A 21,513-nucleotide genomic window follows, 5' to 3' on the forward strand; every position below is an offset into this window, starting at 1 on the left:
ATAAAAAAATGCATTTTCCACGATATTGAAAACAATTTTCGTTTTTTACTGTCCCTTTTCAGGATCACCCGTTTGGCTCTGCCCTACTCCCTTGCTTTCCCTCACTTCCTCCAATTTCTTCATCCACATCACTCCCTGTCCACTACCATCCAAAATCCATCTTACACACTCATTCATACTCAACTGTCCCTCTTCCTCTGCTGTACATCTCTCTAATACATGTGCCCATGACTCCATTTCGTATCCACATACTCTGCATAAATTCTCCTCTTCATCCATCCAATATCTGCATGCTCTCACTCCTTCTCCCATTCTGAACCGTACAACCCTACTCCATTTTTCTTCCTCATTTATTTTTTGCAGATATTCTGGTTCCGTCAACCCTTTGACCATCATATACCATCTATTGTACCTCGAATCTATAATCTTTGTTCATCTCTCTTCTACTTGTTTAACCAATAGCTCTAACTCTATGTCCACACCCTTCTCATTTTTCTCCTTTCTTCCTCCCATTTTGAATTTCCCACATTACCTCTCGCTTCATTGTTCCAAATTTCGCCGAAACATGTTTGTGCAATTCTACTTCCCTCTCCCCTTTTTAGTTTTTCTTCAAACCTCCATGCTCTCTTAATTTGTCTAGTAACCATATTTTCTCTTCCTAACTCTTCTTTTAACATATATCCTGGGCAACTCCAGCTAACCCCCATTACCCACCTCAGAAATCGCTCATGCATGCTCTCTACTTTCCTATGTTCCTTCCATCCCCAGATCTCCACACCATAAGACAACACCGCCCACACCAACGTATCAAACAACCAGACCCTCATTCTCCAATCGTTCTTGAACCTTCTCTTTCCTATTCCCCATACTTGGCCCATTACTTTACTCGGGCGAAGTATTAACAGCCTGAGCAATTTATACCATAACCATGATCCCGTGAACAAACAAATTTTGCAACGCCAATTTCTTTCGTCAAGCGTAAAAAGAAAAGCAGTAGATCAACCTTGCGAGAAACCAGCCAAAATTATAAACTCATGTGTAACAAGTGATCATCGAAATTTGAAAGTAAATGATATAGCGAATGTAAGAAAAGCTGTATACAGGGCCCGTCAAAGCGTTTTACCCTCACTTCCTAAAAGTTTAGCCGAAACTCATGAAAAAATAAATAAATTAAAAATAAAAACTAAATTTGATGAAGATTTTGTTTTCATGAATGATCCTAAATCAAACATGATCATTTTCTCGACTGAAAATAATTTAAAGTACCTAACTGAGTCAAACATGTATAAACTTTTTTTCAACTCTATGAGTCAAACAACATATCGTTGGAATCGTTATAATTCGTAGATTTCGAATATCATATTTGTGATTTACTAAGTGTGAAATTTAAAAAATTTTATATTCCATATTTTAGGCCTCATTAGGAACAAATGCTCCCCGCTGACCAAGCTCACTGGCAACAGCTCGACAGGGTCAGTAGACGCCGCGTAGTGGGGGAACGGTACAGAGGTAGCTGTGGCGGAATTGTCATCTGCCCCTTTACTCGCACATGCAAGTCTTTTCCTCACCTGCAGCTCGTTTCCCCCTTCTGCCTCAAACCAAAAACCTAGGTAACAGAACCCCTCCACAATTTCCACTTTTTGTCCGTTCATCTTCCAAACGTAATTTATTTTGCTCTTTCTATTTCTGAAACACATCACCTTTGTCTTATCTACGTTCACCGTCAGCTCTTTTGTTCCCACATACTTTTCGAAGATTCTCATCATTAGGTTCATCCCCTTCTCATCATCTGCTAATAGAACTACATCGTCCGCGTATGCTAGAGAGTATAGTTTGCTATTACCCAAAACCGTTCCTCCTTTCCCTTTTAGCTTCTCCTCTAAGTCTGCCAATAGGATACTAAATAGTAACGGACTCAAGCAAAACAACAATAGTTTTCAATAAAAAAGTTAAATTTTCAACTTGTGAATCTTAAAAAATTGAATTTTTAAAACGGTATTTCAACTTTGAATGGTTGGAACCAAGTAGATCAATTTCCAAAAAAAGGTTGAAGTTTTAACCAGTTACATTTTTCACTAAAAAAGAAGAATTTTAATCAAAATACGTCATTTGAAAAAAAATGGTAGAACTTTTAAGCCAAGAAGACGAAATATATAAAAGGCAGTTGAATTTTTAACCCAAAAATATGATTTTTCAACAAAAAAGTTAATTTTCAACCAAAAAGAGTTAATTTTCAATCAGGGTTTTATTGTCTAGAAAATCGTTAAATTTGCAAACCAAAAAGGCGAAATTGCTACAACATACATAATTTTTTAACAAAACTGTTGGTTTTTGAAGAGAAATTATCTACAAAAAAGTTAACTTTCAACCAAAAATATGAATTTTCAACAAAAAAAGTTAATTTTTAACAACAAAAGTTAATTTTCAACCAAAAATATGAACTGTAAAAAAGTTATTTTGCAATCAGAGTTTTACTTTCTACAAAATCGTTAAAATTTCAAGCCAAACAGGCGAACTTTCTAGAAAATACATAATTTTGCAACAAAATTATTGATTTTTCAAGAAAAATTATTCATAAAAGAGTTAATTTTCAGTAAAAAAAAAGTTAATTTTTAACCAAGAATGTGAATTTTCAACCTAAAATATTAATTCTCAATAAAAAAAATTAATTTTCAACCAAAAAGTTAATTTTTAACAATAGAAGAATTTTCTAAAAAATACTTTAACCGAAAAAATTTGAATTCGAAATAGAAAATAGTCGATTTCAACCAAATAAGAAGAAAAAATTCAATTTTCAATCCGAAAAATGATTTTTTAACTGACAAGATTAATTATATAAAATTGAATACTTACGTCTTCAACTAAAGAAATGAATCGTTATCCACAAAAATAAAGTTTTAACATGAAGTTCAACTTTTAATCAAGTATTTGGATTTTTTATTTTAAAAAAGATGGTAAACGAGATAAATTCCAAAAAAAAATATAATAGTAGACTTTTCGACCAAAAATAGTTGAATTTTCTCTTTGGTTTCTATTTATTCAGTTACAATTTAAGCAAAAAAAAAAACAAGAAACGTAGAAAAAGGGAAATTTTCTTGAAAACAGAAGAAAAAAGAATTCTTAAAAAAAGGGGGGGAAAGAGGAGAATAGGGGAAAGACTGTAAAGTCTGAAATATGATTCCTCCTCTTAGCAACCATAGTTTTGCCCGCGACCGCCTCCACCTAGAAACTGGTAACGTATCAAAAATAAATCGTATATTTAAAATTGTTTATAATAAAATTACTTCAACCTAAAATTGAAGAAATCCCAATTATAAGCAATAAGGACCTAAAGTAAAATTTCGAAATCGTTTATTTTAAAAAACAATTTATTCAGAAAAAAGATAACAGCTTTCTTTATACCATTCATCATGCAATAGTTCTATGCAGTTTAACTTCACTTAAAATGTAAGACTAATGTCCTAAAGGAAACATAAGGTTTCCTTCAAATCTACTTTTTGACAAAAAACTACAGGTACCTACATTTACATTTTTCAACAATGTCCACAATTTTTCTGTACAGGTTTGCTACATTTTAATTAAATGTGCCGAGTACTTCTTCAAGTATCACTATTCCGCGAAACACGATTTTGAAAGTCAGATAAAATAAAACAAATTACAATTTTTTCCTTTTTAAAACTTAAACAATTTAAAGCAAGTTAAGAAGTAGGTATTTCTGGAATCCTTATTACAAACCCAAGTCGAAATTCAAATAAAGTAATAAAATACTTTTTTCCAATATACTTTCGATGTTTTGCGCATCATAAGTTATTGATAGATTTTTCTCAACATCAAATATTTTTCCCTGATTTTGGCAATTCTACAAATTTAAATTCTGACACATGCAGCACAAGCTATTAAATAAAAATATACCATCCTCACTTGCTTCTCTAAATTTACAACAATTTTCAAGTACTACGCCTTTCTGAACGATATACGGTTGGTAGCCTTAATATTATTGCTTTTATTTTCAGGTTCAGTTTTTAAAGGCCACTTATATACGTGCACTCTTAAGCCCTGTACAGACTAATTCTTTAACAAGCTTAATTTCTGCTTTTTATCAGAATCAACTTTAGAATGTTTTATTGTATTTGAATTACAAGTAAAAAATGTCACCCACTCATTAAAGATTTGACATACTCAAAATATTATCTCTTTCAACAATAAAAGAATCTAGAAATCAAACTCGGCCCCACTCTTTCTATTTTTCTGAAATGATTGTACAATTTGAATATTTTATATCTAGGGATTAAAAGCTTTTTTAAACTTTCTATCGCTTCTACTTTGCAGTTAATATCAAGAGTTCGAAGCATTACTACCAATTATTTAAAAATTGAGAGAAGAAAGCAATTAATCTGAATTAAATACTAGAATATAAAAAATATTAAACTATAATAATCCATCTTATTTACAGGATTTTTTCAGAAGAAAATCTACAACTATAATCAGTATTTAGAGTTAGTCTTGCGTAACTAAAATTTGCTTTTATAACTAATGTCTAAAGTGATTTTCATACTAAAATCTCACTTGGCACTCAGTTCTCGAAATTTATTTAAGCAATTCGGAAATTTCTGATTTATTAAACACTTACCCTGTCACCTTTGCAAATATCAACTACAGTCACGTAAATAATCTCACAGAAAATTAAAATTCCTAGTGAAAATAATAAGTAGTAATTGAACTGTAGGTGAGATGGCTATTTAATATGAATTTTTTTTGCAAACTGCAAACGCTCTTATATTTATTACATTAATGTAATGTAACAAACGATGCATCTACTTTCTACTAGAATACTTATTTTTACATTTTAACGCCTCTAATCTAAAGTTTGTACATAAACTCGCAGTTAATTTAAATTTCACGCTTATGCAATTCATTACGTATAAAAATGTAATAAATTTAAAAAATCGCTGGAACGACATAAGTGTTTTCAATTAAATGTAATTCGAATGTGAAATTGGATTCGAATCGAACTTCATCTTTAAATTGAAATCAAAATCAAAATTAGTACTTGGAAGTACGGAGGATTATCAGAAAACTTATTGTACTGTATAAGAAACATCCGTAGAATATGTATTAGGATAAAAAGAATTTAGTTTAAAAAAAGTTTGAATTAATATTAACCCTCGCAGTATACATAAATTTACAATTTACTAGTTTCATCAATTTTTTCAGTTAGCACAATTTTTTTTTTTTGAGAGTTAGCAATATTAAAACTAGTGCTTGGTATCTTTTTCATTAAGGGTTAATAATAATTAATTAAAGATAGATGTAGATTTTGAAACGCAATTTTGTTAACAATTATTTAAATATGTACAGGCTTACAGAGTCACGTATGACGAAATGGAATTAGGCTCGTTTTTATTATTACTGTGCGAATGATGAATTACAATCGACTTCATCATTACCTGTTCATGAACTCGCCACTGACGTTTCGTCTGTTTTGGCAAGCAATCTATCTGCGAGAGGTTTTACGTAAGCATATCCGCCCTCTTTGGTTTCTTTGAATAACTGTTGAAAAATAATTAGAAGTTAATTATTTGAATTTTTCCCGGAATAATAAAACAAATCAAGAAAAGAACCATTTTTTTTTAAATATTTATAGAAGAATTTTTATATAAAAGCTAACGAGTTTGACATTTTGTTCGAATTTTTCCTAACAATTTTTTTTTTAATCCTGCCAAATTGAAAAAATTTCCTCAAAATGTTTCACATTCATTTTTGATAATTTTGTAAGTCTTTCTAAATCATCTTCATTTTTTCATGGAAATGTTTTTTATTCTTCTGAAGCCTTTCAAAATTCTTAAAAAGTTTATAAATTGGCCAAAATCTATATTTTGTTTTAAATTAGACCGTGAGGCCTAATTGTAATTTGTACATCAAAATTCAAGAATTTGACCTAAAAATTAGTTTTTTTGTTTAGTTTTGAATGTTTAATTTATAATTGCTAATTTTAAATGAACAATCAGGTATCTCTAAATATTAAGTAATTATTATTTTTCTTAATTGAAACATTACAAATTAAACGGTTTAAAAATTAAAAATTTTAGACTGAAATCATTTTAAAAATTTAATTAAAGCACTTGATTATAAATATATTAGTTTGAAGTTTGTAAAAAATAGTTTATAAAGTTTCAATCAGGCGATTACATATGTTTAACTAATTAAGACTTTCCAATTGAATCAGTTTAATTTTTAACGTTAAAATCCAGAAAGTCTAAAATTGTGAACAGATTCCGAATCGTCTTGTAAAATCAATTTTTAATCACTTTTTCAATCCTTAATTAAAAACTCAATTTTAAAAGTGATGAAATTATTTTATATTTACAGCTGTTCAACTAAATATGTTTCTATCGAAAATCTTCGATTTTTGATGCTTCTAATTTTGTATTATTTAATGCATTTTTAAATTCTTTAAATTAAAATCTACGCTTAAAAATTTTAAATCTAAAATGTAACATTTTTTAAGTGAGAAATTTTCAAATTACGCACTCTCAACTGAATGATATAATTCAAAAAGTTCAAAATTCAACTCATTACTTAAAAAGCGGTTAAAATCAAAGTTGGACAGATTTTTTATTCTAAAAATGTTGTGAAATTTCCGGTAAAAAAATAAATTTACTGTCATTTCCCGATTTTCCCGCTCTCATAAAATTCCGGTTATTTCTCGGTTTTCTAGGTTTTCGGTCCAAGGACCATCTTGTAAACCATATAATTATAAAGGTCTTAATTTAATTTCAATTTTTGATTCAGAATGGAACGAATTTAAAAGCTACAGTTTGTATTGCTTTTTTTAAACGCAGCCAATCACTTTTTTTACTTTTATTCCGAATTGTACTTTTCAAACATTTGTTAAAAGTGCAAATTGTTTAACAGTTTTTAATTTTTCATTTATAGTCTTTTACAATGACATGTTAATAAAAATATAAACGTTAGAAACCTTAGAAATTGAACAATTTAAAATTGAAAGGCTCAAAATTGTATAATTTATATTTAAAATTTACAACGATAATAATAGTAATACATCTGGAGATTTTCTGTTTGGAAAACTAAAAATTTGAATTTGTTGTTGAATTTTTAAGATTTTGAAATTAAATTATTCAACTTAAGAGGGTTTCAATTTAAAATTGCATAATATTCAATGTTTAATTTAACATTGGTTATTTTTTAATTCCTAAAATATTCTATTTACAATTGATTGTTTTACTTTGAATTCTCAAACTTGAAAATTGAATTTTGAAGACTTCATATTTAAATTTGTGTAATTTTGAAGACTTTTTGGGCAAATTTTAAATTTAAACGCATCTGTATTTCTTAAATAATTAATACATTGAATAAATGCGATTTTCAAAAGATTTAACACTTTTTTAAAAATAATGTCCACAACACTGCTTTGGCACTAAAGATGAAAAATACAAATAACTATTTCGAAGACGATTTTAAAATTATTGTTTTTTTTTTAATTGTTCCTTTAACGAAAAGTGTGGCAAAAGGGCAATTTTGTAGATTTGATCTCTTTTTCTCGAACAAATAAATTCTCTAGTTTTAATATTTAATGCAGATATACTTAGAGAACATGAAAAATGTATTTAATGCTGATGTTAATTTTTATAATGAATTGGTGTAAACAAATAAACAACTACGTCATTTTCTGTGGGAAAAAAATTTGTCCAACTATATATTTGCTGACATTTATTTATAAAAAAGAGAGTTGACGCCTAAAAACTTTTCATAATTAACAATTATTATTTGTATTAACAATTTTAAGCATAAATATTCCATTGGGCTATTTCAATCCAAGAAATATTTTGTATCTCAGCAATTATAGATGAAAAAAAATTTATACTAATTTTATTTTGTATATCAATTTATGATTATTGATTATTCATACCAATTGTTTATACAAATCAACTTCAACTTTAAATAAAATATTTATATTCTCCGAGTATTGATTCATTAAATATGATATATATCGAGTTCATTTTTTTTATAAAAAACAAATTAAATCTGCAAAAATAGCCATTTTTGTCACACTTTGCGTTAAAAGAAAAATAATTTAAAAAATAATAGTTTGAAAATAGCCTTTCGTAATTTTTATAGTTCCACGGTATGCTGGCTTTCAAGCAAAAGAAAAATTGATTCCTTGAAAAATATTGTGGACAGAACATGAAACCGAAAAAAAAATTTTTCCTAGGTTTTTAGTTACTAACCTTGGTTTGCCACGCGATGTTGGCTTCCTTGCGAATTCTTGCTTCGTCTCGTTGTTTTTGTTCGATGCTATATTTAGCAGCCGTTGCTTTATCCATATCATTAATCCTTAAACCCATAGTCACTTCTCTCCAAACTTTACGGGACTCACAATCTTCCTGTTCGCACATAGGCTTCACCAACTTCTTTTCTATTTTCAAATCTCGAACGTCGGCAAATATTTCTGTTCTCTGAATTCAAGGTACAGATAAAGATAAAATTAAATTCGGAAAAATTACATCCTCACTCATTTCTATAATACAGGGCTCGGATTGTGCGTCTTTATCGACTATTTTGGAAAATCGCGAGTAATCTACTTTTTTCCGTTTTTTTTCTCTCCAGAAGTTCGTTACTTATTTTCAATCTTAACCACAATAAAACGTCTAAAATGAAATTCAAAACTAGAATAAATTGTCACATTTCAATGGAGAACAAGAAAAATTACCTCATTTTTCATTAAAATTTTATACTTGAAATTTTTTTAATTAATAGAGTTTAAAATTAAAGAATTTCTAATTAAGTTAATTCGTATTCAAAATTATTCATTTTTTTTTACAAATTGCAAGTATGGACAGTTGGACATTCTTAAGTTGAAAACGCTTAAAATCGATTAATTTAAAATTCACTTAAGACACTTCAAACTATTCTCCCTTTTTTAAACGATTCCACTTTTTCCCTATGTTTGCAAGAAAATTTCTCTTTTTAGATTTTTATCGTTTAAATTTAATAAAATTAATAGAACCTAATAAGAAAACCCAGATATTTTTGGTTAAAAATTCGACTAATTGACACTCCGGATTCAATAACCACACATACAATTTTACCGAGCGAAAAGGAAGTCCCCTGGAGGCTTCAAAACAAATTTTCAATTTCAAATTTTTAAAGGACATACGCGGACGTGAAATTTTATTGTTCATCTTTTTTCCTCTAGACAAAAAGCTGTATCTTTTGTAGTTTTCGAAGTAAAGCCAAAAAACTGACTTTTTTGAAAAAGTCAATTTTAATCCGTTTTTCGCTTCAACTCGTGTTCAGTGCTTTAGTTTTTGACATTTTTAAATGAAAATTTCAGGGACTATGCTTTAGGATCTACTACGTACTCTGAGACTTTCCACTGTGTCACGTTCTCTCGCTAGTGAGTTGTTGCTTAAAATATGATATTATGCAATTTTTTAGCGTATAACAGTTAGACGAAAATAAGTTGAAAAAATATTCCTGAATTTTATGTAATTTTCCGTTTTCTTTCGATTTAAAAGTAGGATTCTCTTATGTACACCTAATGTTTACAACTATATTCGGCTTAACCCGTAAGTGACCTTGAACATGCATTTTAAAAACAAACCTATGCATACTTGTCTTGCAATTTGGCTAAATCTGTTTCAAAAATTAAACAGATCAGTTAGTCTTTAACTTATCACTGGATGTTGCACATCAGAGTGTTTTTAAGATTAACTCGGAAAACTCATAGGTTCCTTAAAATATAGGGAACATTGAATTTGACTCCTAAGTTAATATATGTATAAATATTGAAAGTGATTAATGAAATAAGTAAATTTCATCGAGTTTGCTAGAAACTCCAATTGGAGGAAGAAAAAGAACCAAAAATGAAAAAAATTGGACTAGAAATATTAGCAAAGCAAAAAAAAAAACAAGGTATTTATACATACTTCATTTGAATAGATAAAAATTGCAATTGCATTTGCAAATCTAGCAACTCAAAATGCATGTTCAAGAACGCTTACGGGTTAAGTCGAATATAGGTGTAAACATTAGGTGTACGTAAGAGAATCCTACATTTAAATCTAAAGAAAACGGAAAAATACATTGAAAATTAAATAAAATTAATGAATATTTTGTTAACTTATTTTCGTTTAACTGTTATTCACTCAAAAATTACATAATATCATATTTTAAGCAACAACTCAATAGCGAGAGAACGTGATACAGTGGAAAGTCTCAGAGTACATAGTACGCTCAAAGACTCCAGCGCTGAAGTTCACTAAAATCATAACTACTCCTAAACTATCAAATATTTTGATCTAAAACTTTCCAGAAAACTTTATTACACCTTTCTCCGCATTTTTGCGGCGAGAGTTATTAGCCTGCTGAAAATTCCCTCGCTAAACGAAACGCTGGAAGTTACAAATGTTCGATTTGCGCCGAGCATCAGAAAAAAATTAATAACAATGGTTTTGAATTCCCATCACATTGTAAATCGAAGGACATCCTAGAGCACATTCCCTGAAATTTCCATTAAAAAATTTCAAAAACTGAAGCACTGAGCACGAGTTGAAATGAAAAACGGATTAAAATCGACTTTTTCAAAAAAATCAGTTTTTTGGCTTTATTTCGAAAACTACAAAAATTACAACTTTTTTTCTAGAGAAAAAAAGATGCGCAATAAACTTTCACGTCTGGATGTCCTTTAAAAAATTTAAATCGAAAATTTGTTTTGAAGCCTCCAGGGGACTTGCTTCTCGCTTAGTAAAATTTTATGTTTGATTATTGAATCCGGAGTCTCAATTGATTGCAAATGTAATCATAATTTTGAAAATTCAACAATTTTATTAAAAAGTCATCCTATTTGGCCGAAAATTACTATTTTGTGGTTTAAAATTCATCATTCTTGGCTCAAAATTAAATTTTTTGATAATAATTTAACTAAATTATAAAAAAATTATATTTTTGGCATGATAATTTAACAACTTAGTGAAAAACGCATCTATTTGATTATAAAATTTGTCTGCTTTTATTTAAAGTTTATTACACAAAGCCATACCAAACTATGGTTGTAAATTCAACTGTTTTGTTTAAAATTATTTGTTTTAAGTTCAACCGTTTGTTTAAAAATTCATATTTCATGGTTGAAATTGATCTATTATTTGAAAATTCAACTTCTCAGGTTGGTAGTTTAATCGTTTTATAAAAAAATTGGTCTTATTGGCTTGAAAAATTCAACATTTTTGTTTTATAAATGTTGAATTTTCGTCCAAAGTATGGATGAATAATTTTCTTTTTTTCTTTTTTTCTTTTTTAGGGGGAAAGGAGGGGAGAGAAGTGTTCCTTTTTTCAGATTCCAATGGGAACATTTTGTGGTGGTTGTCCAAATTTGGTCGTTCGATTCTTGATTTTATTTTCAGGAATTCTTTTCATCAATTTGATTGTTGGACGTTAAAAAAGGATTTTACATTGGATGGTTTTCCTATTTAAATATCCTAAATTTTAATCTCTTTTATTAAAGAATTCGACGATCTGGTTAAAAATTAATCTTTGTAGGTTTAAAATTCAATTATTCTGTTCAAAAGGCATTTTTCTCTCTCTAAAATTCAATTGTATTTTGAAATGGATATTTTTGGGCTGAAAATGCAACTATTTGGTTGAAAATGGGGTTTGGTTGAAGATTAATCTTTTTTATTTGAAAATCCGACCATTTGGTTGGAAATTCATCTTTGTAGGTGTGAAATTCAATTATTTTTTTGAAAAGTAATCTATTTGGTCGAAAATCCAACTATTTTCTAAAAAAATTGGTCTTTTTTTGTTTGAAATTTCAACTGTTTGGTTCAAAATGGTTTTTGATTGAGGATCAATCTCTTTTATTAGAAAATTCGACCGTTTGGTTGAAAATTCACCTTTGTAGGTTTAAATTTTAATTATTTTGTTCCAAATTCATATTTTTAATTCGAAAACTCAGCTGTTTTACAAAAAATTGGTCTTTTTGGCAGTAGCAATTAAACTATTTTATTTAAAAATTGGTTTGGTTAATGTTTAATCTCTTTTATTTAAAAAGTTGACCATTTAGTTGAAAATTCATCTTCATAGGTTTAAAATACAATTATTTTGTTCAACTATCATATTTTTTTACCGAAAATTCAACTATTTTATAAAAAATTGATATTTCTGGCTTGAGAATTAAACTATTTTTTGAAAATGGTATCTTTGTTGGTGTAAAATTCAATTGTTTTGTTTAAAATTCATCTTTTTGGTCAAAAACTCAACTGCTTTCTTAAAAAATTGGTCTCTGGCTTAAAAATGCAACTATTTGGTTGAAAATGTTTTTTAGTTGCAGATCAATCTCTTTTATTTGAAAATTCGACCATTTGGTTGAAAATGCATCTTTTTAGGTTTAAAATTCTATTATTTCGTTCAGAAGTGCTTGAAACGTCTTAAACTATTTGATTTTAAATGCAATTGTTGATTGAAAAATATTATATTTGTTTTTCATTTTAAATTATTCTTTCGTGTTCGAAAATTAACTGTTCTTGAAACAACTTCATTTTTTAATTTGAAAACACAACTCTTCTATTCAAAATTCGTCTTTAGGTAGAAAATTCGTCTCTTTTAGATTTCAATTCAACTATTGCGTTGAAAATTTAATCATCCCATTTTCCATGTTTCAAGCATATTTTTGCTCTGTAGTCTGAATGATTAAAAAATGAATAATTTCATATTCAAATTATACAACCTCAAATTTAAAGCCTTCATTATTGAATAATTCCAAGTTGACAACTTTAACAGTTCTAAAGGAAATATTGTTCATCTAGATACTGAATCCTTCAAGCTGAATGAGGATTGTTAAAAAGTTTTTTTTTTTCATTATGATCCAAAATTTGATGCGCCTAATGCAACTTTCTGAAGCCTTCTAATCAATCTAAGCTTTTTTAATAAATTACTTCACAATTTTGATGAAACAAGAATTAAAAGTTGATTAAAACTTGCCCCGTCAGCCCATTTTGCTTCCATCACTCCATTCCACTCTCCATTAATTACAAGGAAAGGCTTCTTGTCTGCTGGTTGATTCACTTGGCAGCTAATTCGATTACGTTTTCCGCCATAAAATGGTTTAGTCAAAAATTCTACGGTAGCATTGAATCCAGTTTGAGCGCAAGTTATCGTGGTTGTTCCACCCAATTCAATCCACGGAACTGTCAAAATCGATCGTCCGTATCCATTGGGAAATGTTACGACGTATTCTTCCCCGTGATCTAACACGGTCACCCAACCTTTTCCTACATTATGTACACCTATACTTAATCCTAAAAATTTGCTTTTTGTCCACACGTGAGCACCGAAACTGATTCTCTTTCCAACATGTTCCGCATAGAATCCACTTACTGAAAAAAATGAAAATATTGCTTAATAAAATAAATCAATAAATTACGCAAGAAAATCGGTATTGCGTTTAGAGTTTAAAACATTCGATTTTAGAAATGTTGAAATCGAAAAAAATGATATTCAAACTAATTTTGAGCATTCTAATCTAATTTATTACTCTGAACTAAAATTGAGCTAGATTCAAATGTACGTCTTCAAAATTTAAATAAATTAAATTTAAGTCACTTAATTTTTTTTAAATTCCTCGCAATTGCTATGGGATAAAATATATGGACCAAAAGGTACTTTTTGTCACATTCATATGGTGATTTTTTCGAGCTCAAAAGATAACAAAAGGATAAATTCATGTGACTTCAAAACAATTCAAGTTAAATTCAAAATAATTCCAATGAATTGGAAACAATTTTAAAAATGAAAAAAATTCCATTGAGTTCCATAAAATTGGAATGAATTTAGAGGAATTGAATGTAAACGAGAAAAATTCGATTATATTCATAACAATTTAAGGTGAATTAAAAAATTCAAACTAATAACAATTTAAAAATATGAAAAAAAATTTATTGAATTCAGTAAATTTGAAACGAGCTTAGAAAAATGCAAGGGAATTCAAAAGAATTTAATGAAATGCCTAAGAAATCAAGGTGAGGTCAAAATAATTTAGTAACAATTAAATAAAAATTTTAAAAATTTAAGAAAATCAATTGAATAAAATAAAATTGAATAAATTTGGAATTCAAGTAAATTAAAAAAATCCAAGCGAATTCCAAAGAATTCAAAAGAATTCGGGGTGAACTCAACAAATTCAAATCTTTGAAATCCTACTAATCGATAACCAAAAAAGGAATTTACATGAATGGAAAATAATTTTAAAAATCGAAAAAATTCCATTGATTTCAGTAAAATTTGAGTGAATTTACAGGAATTTAAGGAAAACGAGATGAATTCGGTGAAATTCATAACAAATCAAATTGAATTAAAAAAACAATCAATAAGAATTTAAGGTGAGAAGTCAGTTAAACTGTCAACAAAATAGATAAGTTTTTTTGGCAAGGAAGATGAATTTTCATTCTATAAGATGAATGTTCAATAAAAACAGTTGAATTCTCGACCAAAAAATATGACTTTTGAATAAAATAATTGAATTTTAAACCAAAAAAGATGAATTTCTAACCAAATGATCAAATTAAAAAAAAAAAGAGATTGATCATCTACCAAATAGTTGAATTTTCAAGCCAAAAAGACCATTTTTTAGAAGACAGTTGAATTTTTGACTAAAAAAGGTAAATTTGGAACAAAATAATTAAATTTTAAACCTACAAAGATGAATTTTCAAATAAAAAAGATTAATATTCAGAAAAACAAAAAAATTTTATCTAAATATTTGAATTGGCAAGCTAAAAAGAATTAAAAAGAATTCAGGATAAATTAATAATAATTAAGGGCGAATTGTGAATTGTGAATAAATTCTTTGAAATCCTTTGAAATTTATTAAAGCTCTTGAAAATCCCAAGGAATTAAAAAAATATATTCAAATCTTTTGAGCATTTTATCAATTGAATTTAAAAAATTAATAAGAATTCAAAAGAATTTTAATGAATTCAGGATAAATGAATAATAATTGAGGGTGAATTCCCAAATATAATTTAAAAAGTCTTCAAATCTTTGAAACCCCAAGAAATACCTCACTTCTCTTCAATAAATTCTTTAAAATTCACTAAAATATTATAAAATCCTATTAAATACTATGATATTTTCATCATTAAAATATTCGGCCACTTTATAAAATCCCTTTGGAATCTTTTACAATATTTTAAAACCTGTAAAATTGTTCTATATCTTGCAAAATTCAATGAAATTCTTTATTCTAAAATATTTCAAGCGTTTTGAAATCGGTTCAAATGAATACAAATAATTAATTTTTAAAAAATCCTTTCAAACTTTTAAAAGTTCTTGAAAATTCCTTAGAATTTCTAAAAATATTTCGAAATCTTTCACAATACTCTGACATATTTCCAAAAAAAAAGAAATTCCCTGATTTTCTACTTTTTTTGTAATTCCTGACTCTTGGAACCATATTCTTGAAAATAGGGTACAATAGAGGATATACGGACGGTCTGCGAGGCCTGCAATATTTATTTTGAAGGAATTTCAGTACTAACCGTTTAAATCCGATTTAAAACAAACATGTAAATTGAATACAACTTGGAATTCAATATGAAATTTTACTATTTTAACGATTTTTCGATACCAAACCATTTCTTATATATAATATTTAATTTTACATTGACAAACTTTGAACGCTTTAAATTAAAATGTCTTTTATTTGGACTTTCTTGTTAAATTATTCAATTGTGAACGCTTAAAACTTAAAACTCGATAATTCATAGATTTGAATTTAGGATTCAACAGTGTTTAACGGTTCAAATTTCAAAAAATTCTGAAAAAAGCGCTCACACGATTATCTTTTTTTTTTTTGCAAAATTTGCGCCTGCTGTGTAAGAATAATATTCCGTAAAAAAGCTTCTTGTCAAGTCTTTTTTAGGTTAAAGTTGTTTGAGGTTCACCGTGCTTTGTGATAATTTTCAATTTGAAATTATAGTTTTGAGATTTTAAATAATTAACTGATTAATTTCTAAAGTATTAATACTAAAAACTAATTCTAAAATACTCAATTTTTAAAACTTCATTTCCATGAGATAATTTTCTCTTCCGAAAGGCTATTTTTGATACTTTTATTACCGCCATAGAGAAGTTCCAAGCCCATATTTTTCTCGTTTAAAAATATTTCTTCAAATCAATCAAATTTAAAAAAAAAAAGTCAGCAATATTTAATATAAGGGCGATTTCCAAAAAATTGAACATTTTTGACAATGAAAATTTCGAATACAACAAAATTTTTTAAGCTGCCTCAAATATTATTTTCACGATTTATTGGATTTTGACTTCAGAATTTCAAAACATTCTTTATTTTATAATTAATATCGAGCGTGGCCGGACATTTTATAAAAAATAATTATTGTTATTAACTCTTATTTGGAATCCACATTCATAAATTGATCTTTAATTACACTAAAATCTTCATAAGTATAAAATTAACAATTTTAGCCCCTATTATAAATAGTTTGAATAATTATTTTCGAGTTTTATCCTAAAACAATAGTGCAGAGTGACCAGACAAAAATCTTCTGGTACAGATTTTTAAGTGCTTTTTAAAATTCTCAAATCTAAGATATTCAACACCAATCGCGATTTTTATTTTCTCAACTCAATATAAGCGATATCTGTGAATCTTAATTATTTAAAAAATGATGTAAGGATATAAGTACTCTAACATACACTCAGAAAAAATTTATTGTCCAAAGGAAAAGTGGAAAATGAATTACACTCAGGTCATTTTTTTGACAATCATCCATGATTGATCAAAACTGAATTGCAAATCACAGTATTTCAGATGGAAAAATTATAAATTTGAATTCTTTGAAATATATTTTAAATTGAAACATTCAAAATATAATCATTTATAATTAGAAGCCACTTAAGTTAAATGATCTTAATTTAAAAGATATATTTTCAAACTAAAACATTAAAAATGATAAAAACATTTAAGAATTTCTATTTTGAGGCCTTCAAACTGAAACTATTTTATTACTAGGGATTGAACAATAAATTATTTTTTTAATTTGGTACGTTTCAGAGAAAAATTTAAAATTCAAAGACTCTTTCAATAATCTATGGAAATATACATCAAATATTAATTGACTAAAATAAAATAATTAATTATTAAATAAATCAAGTAAGAAAACTTGAAAAGAGTTTAAATTTAAATGGTACAAACCTGGAGGATGATGCGACACTTGTTCAGCGATGAAAGAAAGTTGATTTTCAGTGCACCAAGGTATGGGACCTTCTTTCACGAGTTTGGCTCCAGGTTTTGATAAATTATCTTGTTCCTTCTCGTTCATAAGGTCCCAGTGACATCGAAAAACTTCCCCTAAAACTGGATTGTATGGTTTTTTGGCAACACCAGATTTACGACCAGCGTGAAAACTGCAAAGGTACCACCGAACTACTTGCACCATTCTATCTCTAGGAGTTGGCATATCGGCTATGCTGAAATTAATAAAAAATAATAACATTATTAACAATATACATGTTATAAATAAACATTATTTTAGCAATTGAATTTTTTAATATTAAAAATCTAAAAATTATCCAAAAAGACTTGTTTATTTAACAGTTGAAATTATTTTCGATCATTTATTTTTCACCAAGATTCATATTCGGGTTAATGTGGATCTGTTTTTCTATTTAAAGATACATAGTATTAATAAATAAAAATTTGTTCTACATATAGGATAGGACGTTCCTAAAATAGGTTTGGATATTGATTAAAAGTAAATGGATATTGTTAGTTGACGCTTCAAGGGAGAAGGAAAATATTTAAGAATACCTTCAGTTAAAAAAGGAATGTGTTCCTCAAAACATTACTTAAACATTAATATGATATTTATAAAAAACAATTGTATTTGAGAAGTAGCAGGGTCATTTCCCGGTTTTTTCACCGTTTCGCAAACATTTTTCACGGTCAATGAAATTAAACAATTCGAATTCTAAAGCTTCTTTTCTTCCATTTTGAGTAATAAAAACAGAGCTGCAAATCATTTCAAGTAATTGTTATAAACTGAACACTTCTTAAATGAAAATTTTAATTATTTCCATTTTAAATAGTTTTAACATCCTTAAAAAGCTTCAAAATTTTATTTCAAAATCTTGAAACATCTACTTGTTGTTTTACATTTATTCCAATTATAGATTAATTTTTAATTTGTTCAGAGCTTCTTAACATTTTTTTTTAATGATTCGAATTCTTCCTTAAACGATTTTTTGCATCTTGTAAAATAAAAGATATTTCTTTAAAATGTTCCAGATTAATTTTTGACAAGTTTTAAAATATTTTTCAATATTCTCCTAAAATTAATTTTTCAAAATAAAAAGTCATTTTCAATTTTCATAGGAATCTTAAGAAAATGTTTTCTATTCTTTTGAAGCTTTTCATAGTTCTTAAAAAGCTTCTAAATTTTCTGTTCGAAATCTGCAAACAGCTAGATTTTATTTTAAATTAGGCCGTGGGCTATTTGCACCGAAATATTGGTACGAATAGTCCGATTTTGTCGGTATACGTAAAACTTCCCCTAAATTATTTGAAATCATTTTAAGTTTTAACTCAATTTATAATCTTTTCAGATCTTACTTTTCTTAATTAACAATTTTTTTAATTTTTAAATTCTAGACTAAAAGAATATTTTAAATTTAATAGAATTCTTTAATTATGAATATATAACTATGAAGTTATTTTTAAATTGAAAATATTTATAAAGTTTCAATCTGGTGTTAACATTTGTTTAACTGCTGAGACTTCCAACTGATCAACTAAATACGTTTTTTTATCCAAAATTGTCGATTTCAAACGCTCCTAATTTTTAATTGTTTAAGTCTAAAACTGCATTATAAAATTCTTTAAATGAACAATGTGCGCTTAACAATTAGAATCAAAAATGGAAAATTTGTAAGTGAAAGATTTTCGAATCACACATTATAAACTGAATTATATCATAATTGAAAAATATCAAAATTCAACTGATTACTTAAATAACTTTTAAAATCAAACTAGGTCAAATTTTGTTTCGAAAAAGTTTTAAACTTCCCGGTCAAGAAATAAATTCACGGTCATTTCCCGGTCCAGCGGCAATCCTGAGTAGGCACATAATAATTTCATTACATTCCTGAGAAAAAGTAAAAGAATAATTTCTTATTAAAAAAATGCATTTTCAAGACTATTCGGTCAATCATTTTAAAATATAAAAAACTACATAACTTACCTTACAAACTGGTCAGGATGAGTAAAGTAATCCGCATACATCTCCAAAAGTGACCGGCGCTCCAGAATGAATGTCGGAAGGGCAACTTTTGTTAAATCCATTCCGATTTTCACTTGTGACAAGAGATGTGTAACAACTGATCCATGACTTTCCATGGAATCCACTAAAAATATATATATTTTATTTAATTTTTTAATTTTAATAATATCATTATATTAATTGATAACACTATAATACTTACTTTCCTCCTCGCTCTCTTCCTCGTACAACGCTGAAACAGAAATAAAATAAATCTAGATTAGAAACTTGCAAAAGTTTAGATTTCTAGACATTTATCGATTTTTAGACAATGCGGGAGGACAAACTGAAGGTTCATTTTTGAGCACCACAAATTTATTATATTCCGAGAAATAATTTACTACAATTCCAAAATTACCAAAAAGAAGTCGAAAATAGTATAATTGCAGAATTTGTATAGAAAGAGTAATTATTTAAAAAAAAATAAAATTTAAAAACTTCTTACTCACATAATATGTTACAATATTTATAGACAAATGTATTAAAACATAACTTTGGAATATTTGAACTGTATTTGATCAAAAATTACTTCTGAGCGACTGTAATTAAAAATTAAATTATTTATGTGAAATTTTTCGAGTTTAAGAACTTAAAAAATTGAACAGGGTATAGAGTCTAATAAATAACATGAAAGTATCTACACTTTCGAATCGATTTGTACCGAAAAACAGTGAAAGGGACGAAATTCGAAATTAAAAATTTTACTTCAATTATTGTTATCAACTTTTTGTTTCTGAATGATACCTACACATTACTTTACTAATCTAAAAAAGCATTTGTTTTTAATGAAATAATGTAATTTTTTGAAAGAATTGTATGGTCTCGAGGACAATTAATATTGTAAAAATTTTAATCTTTTAAGACAGTGGTTAGTAAAGATTTAAACGTGTAGAAAATTGAATTGAAAATGATTTAGATTCGTACTCTCTTCATATTATAATCAGAAAAAATTTGTATTGATACTCAAAGCTGAAAAATTTAATTTTAAATAGATTTGGAAACATTCGAATTTTCAAAAATAGCATGTTCCTAATTAGAAAGAGGTTGACATTTCAAGCTAACAAATTAAAAATCAAACTTAGATAGCGCTCGACAATCGAATCTGAAATTCGACGAGACTCGAAATAAAAATATATATACAGCTGCATAATAAATGAATAACTAAATAAGTATTTAATTGGGTAAAAAAAAATTAAACCATAATTTATGAATATTATGTTCATTAAATATCGCTTTGCATTTTAAAAGATGATTTGGAAATTAGGTTGTAAATAAAAGAAGACAATTTGTAAGAAGTAAATAGAAATAAGCTCTCTCAAAGACAAAATTGTAATTAAAAAATTCTTTGGTCTAGTAATTGCGTTTAAATATTTAAAATGTTGTAATTCCTTCATTAATGTTAAAAACCAGTAATTTTTTACAATCTTATAGACTAATTCTTCAAAAAATGACGTATTAATTTCCTAAAAAAATAAACTTGTTCAAAAAAATAGAATGACCAAAATCTGCAAAAAAATGTTTGCATAGTTACTCATTTTAAGGGCGTATTTTCTAACGCAAAATAAATAATAATTATCTCCTTCCTCATAAAAGGTACTAAATAACAAAATTCTTAAAAATGTTCGGCAATTATTAAAACTCTGAATTCAAAAGCTCCTCGCAAATATAAATGTGTAAAGGTGTAAAAAATCAGTTACTAAATAAATATCTCTTTTAATAAATAAATACATAAATTTAACATTCAATAAAACGACAAGTAAAACCAATATTTTTGAAACAAAGGAAGATGATTTTATGAGAATAGTGTTTTTTGAAAGACATATTTGCATAAATTGTTGAAACTTACTGTTCAACTCGGTGTTCAACATTTTGTCTTTGTAGGGAGTAAGAAATAGTATCCATTCCTAAAGGCCCTTGGCCATACGAAAAGAAAAGATGAAACAGTAAAGCTCTCGCGAAACTACGATCTACACAGGCTACCATGTTCGGTTAGTAAATTTAGCGAGATAAATGTCCTATTGGCCGTGAAACTCGACGGGCCCTGTACTGGCTTCATTATTGCACCGACGGATTTCGCAAGTTGCAGAAATAAATCTGGAGCTTCTAATTTAAAGGTTTCACGGCAGCCACTGCTCTTTTAGCATCAATAGTACGTGCGACA

At 27.5% G+C, this 21,513-nt stretch overlaps 1 protein-coding gene across 2 annotated transcripts in view; it reads right to left on the minus strand.

Moving 5' to 3' along the window:
• Nucleotides 1-3,384: 3,384 nt before the first annotated feature.
• The window catches only part of LOC117175987 (oxysterol-binding protein-related protein 9), a 48,082-nt gene continuing 29,953 nt past the window's right edge, over nt 3,385-21,513 (minus strand). For both annotated transcript variants that reach the window (XM_033365894.1, XM_033365893.1), the window contains 6 exons: nt 19,516-19,545; nt 19,275-19,437; nt 17,231-17,505; nt 13,000-13,394; nt 8,250-8,477; nt 3,385-5,550 (listed from right to left, as the gene is read on the minus strand). In XM_033365894.1, the coding sequence (XP_033221785.1) occupies nt 5,452-5,550; nt 8,250-8,477; nt 13,000-13,394; nt 17,231-17,505; nt 19,275-19,437; nt 19,516-19,545 (1,190 nt within the window). In that variant the 3' untranslated portion in view covers nt 3,385-5,451. The remainder of the gene's footprint in view (nt 5,551-8,249; nt 8,478-12,999; nt 13,395-17,230; nt 17,506-19,274; nt 19,438-19,515; nt 19,546-21,513) is intronic.

The sequence above is a fragment of the Belonocnema kinseyi genome, chromosome 7 (genome assembly GCF_010883055.1).
Source record: "Belonocnema kinseyi isolate 2016_QV_RU_SX_M_011 chromosome 7, B_treatae_v1, whole genome shotgun sequence".
Classification (NCBI taxonomy): domain Eukaryota; kingdom Metazoa; phylum Arthropoda; class Insecta; order Hymenoptera; family Cynipidae; genus Belonocnema; species Belonocnema kinseyi.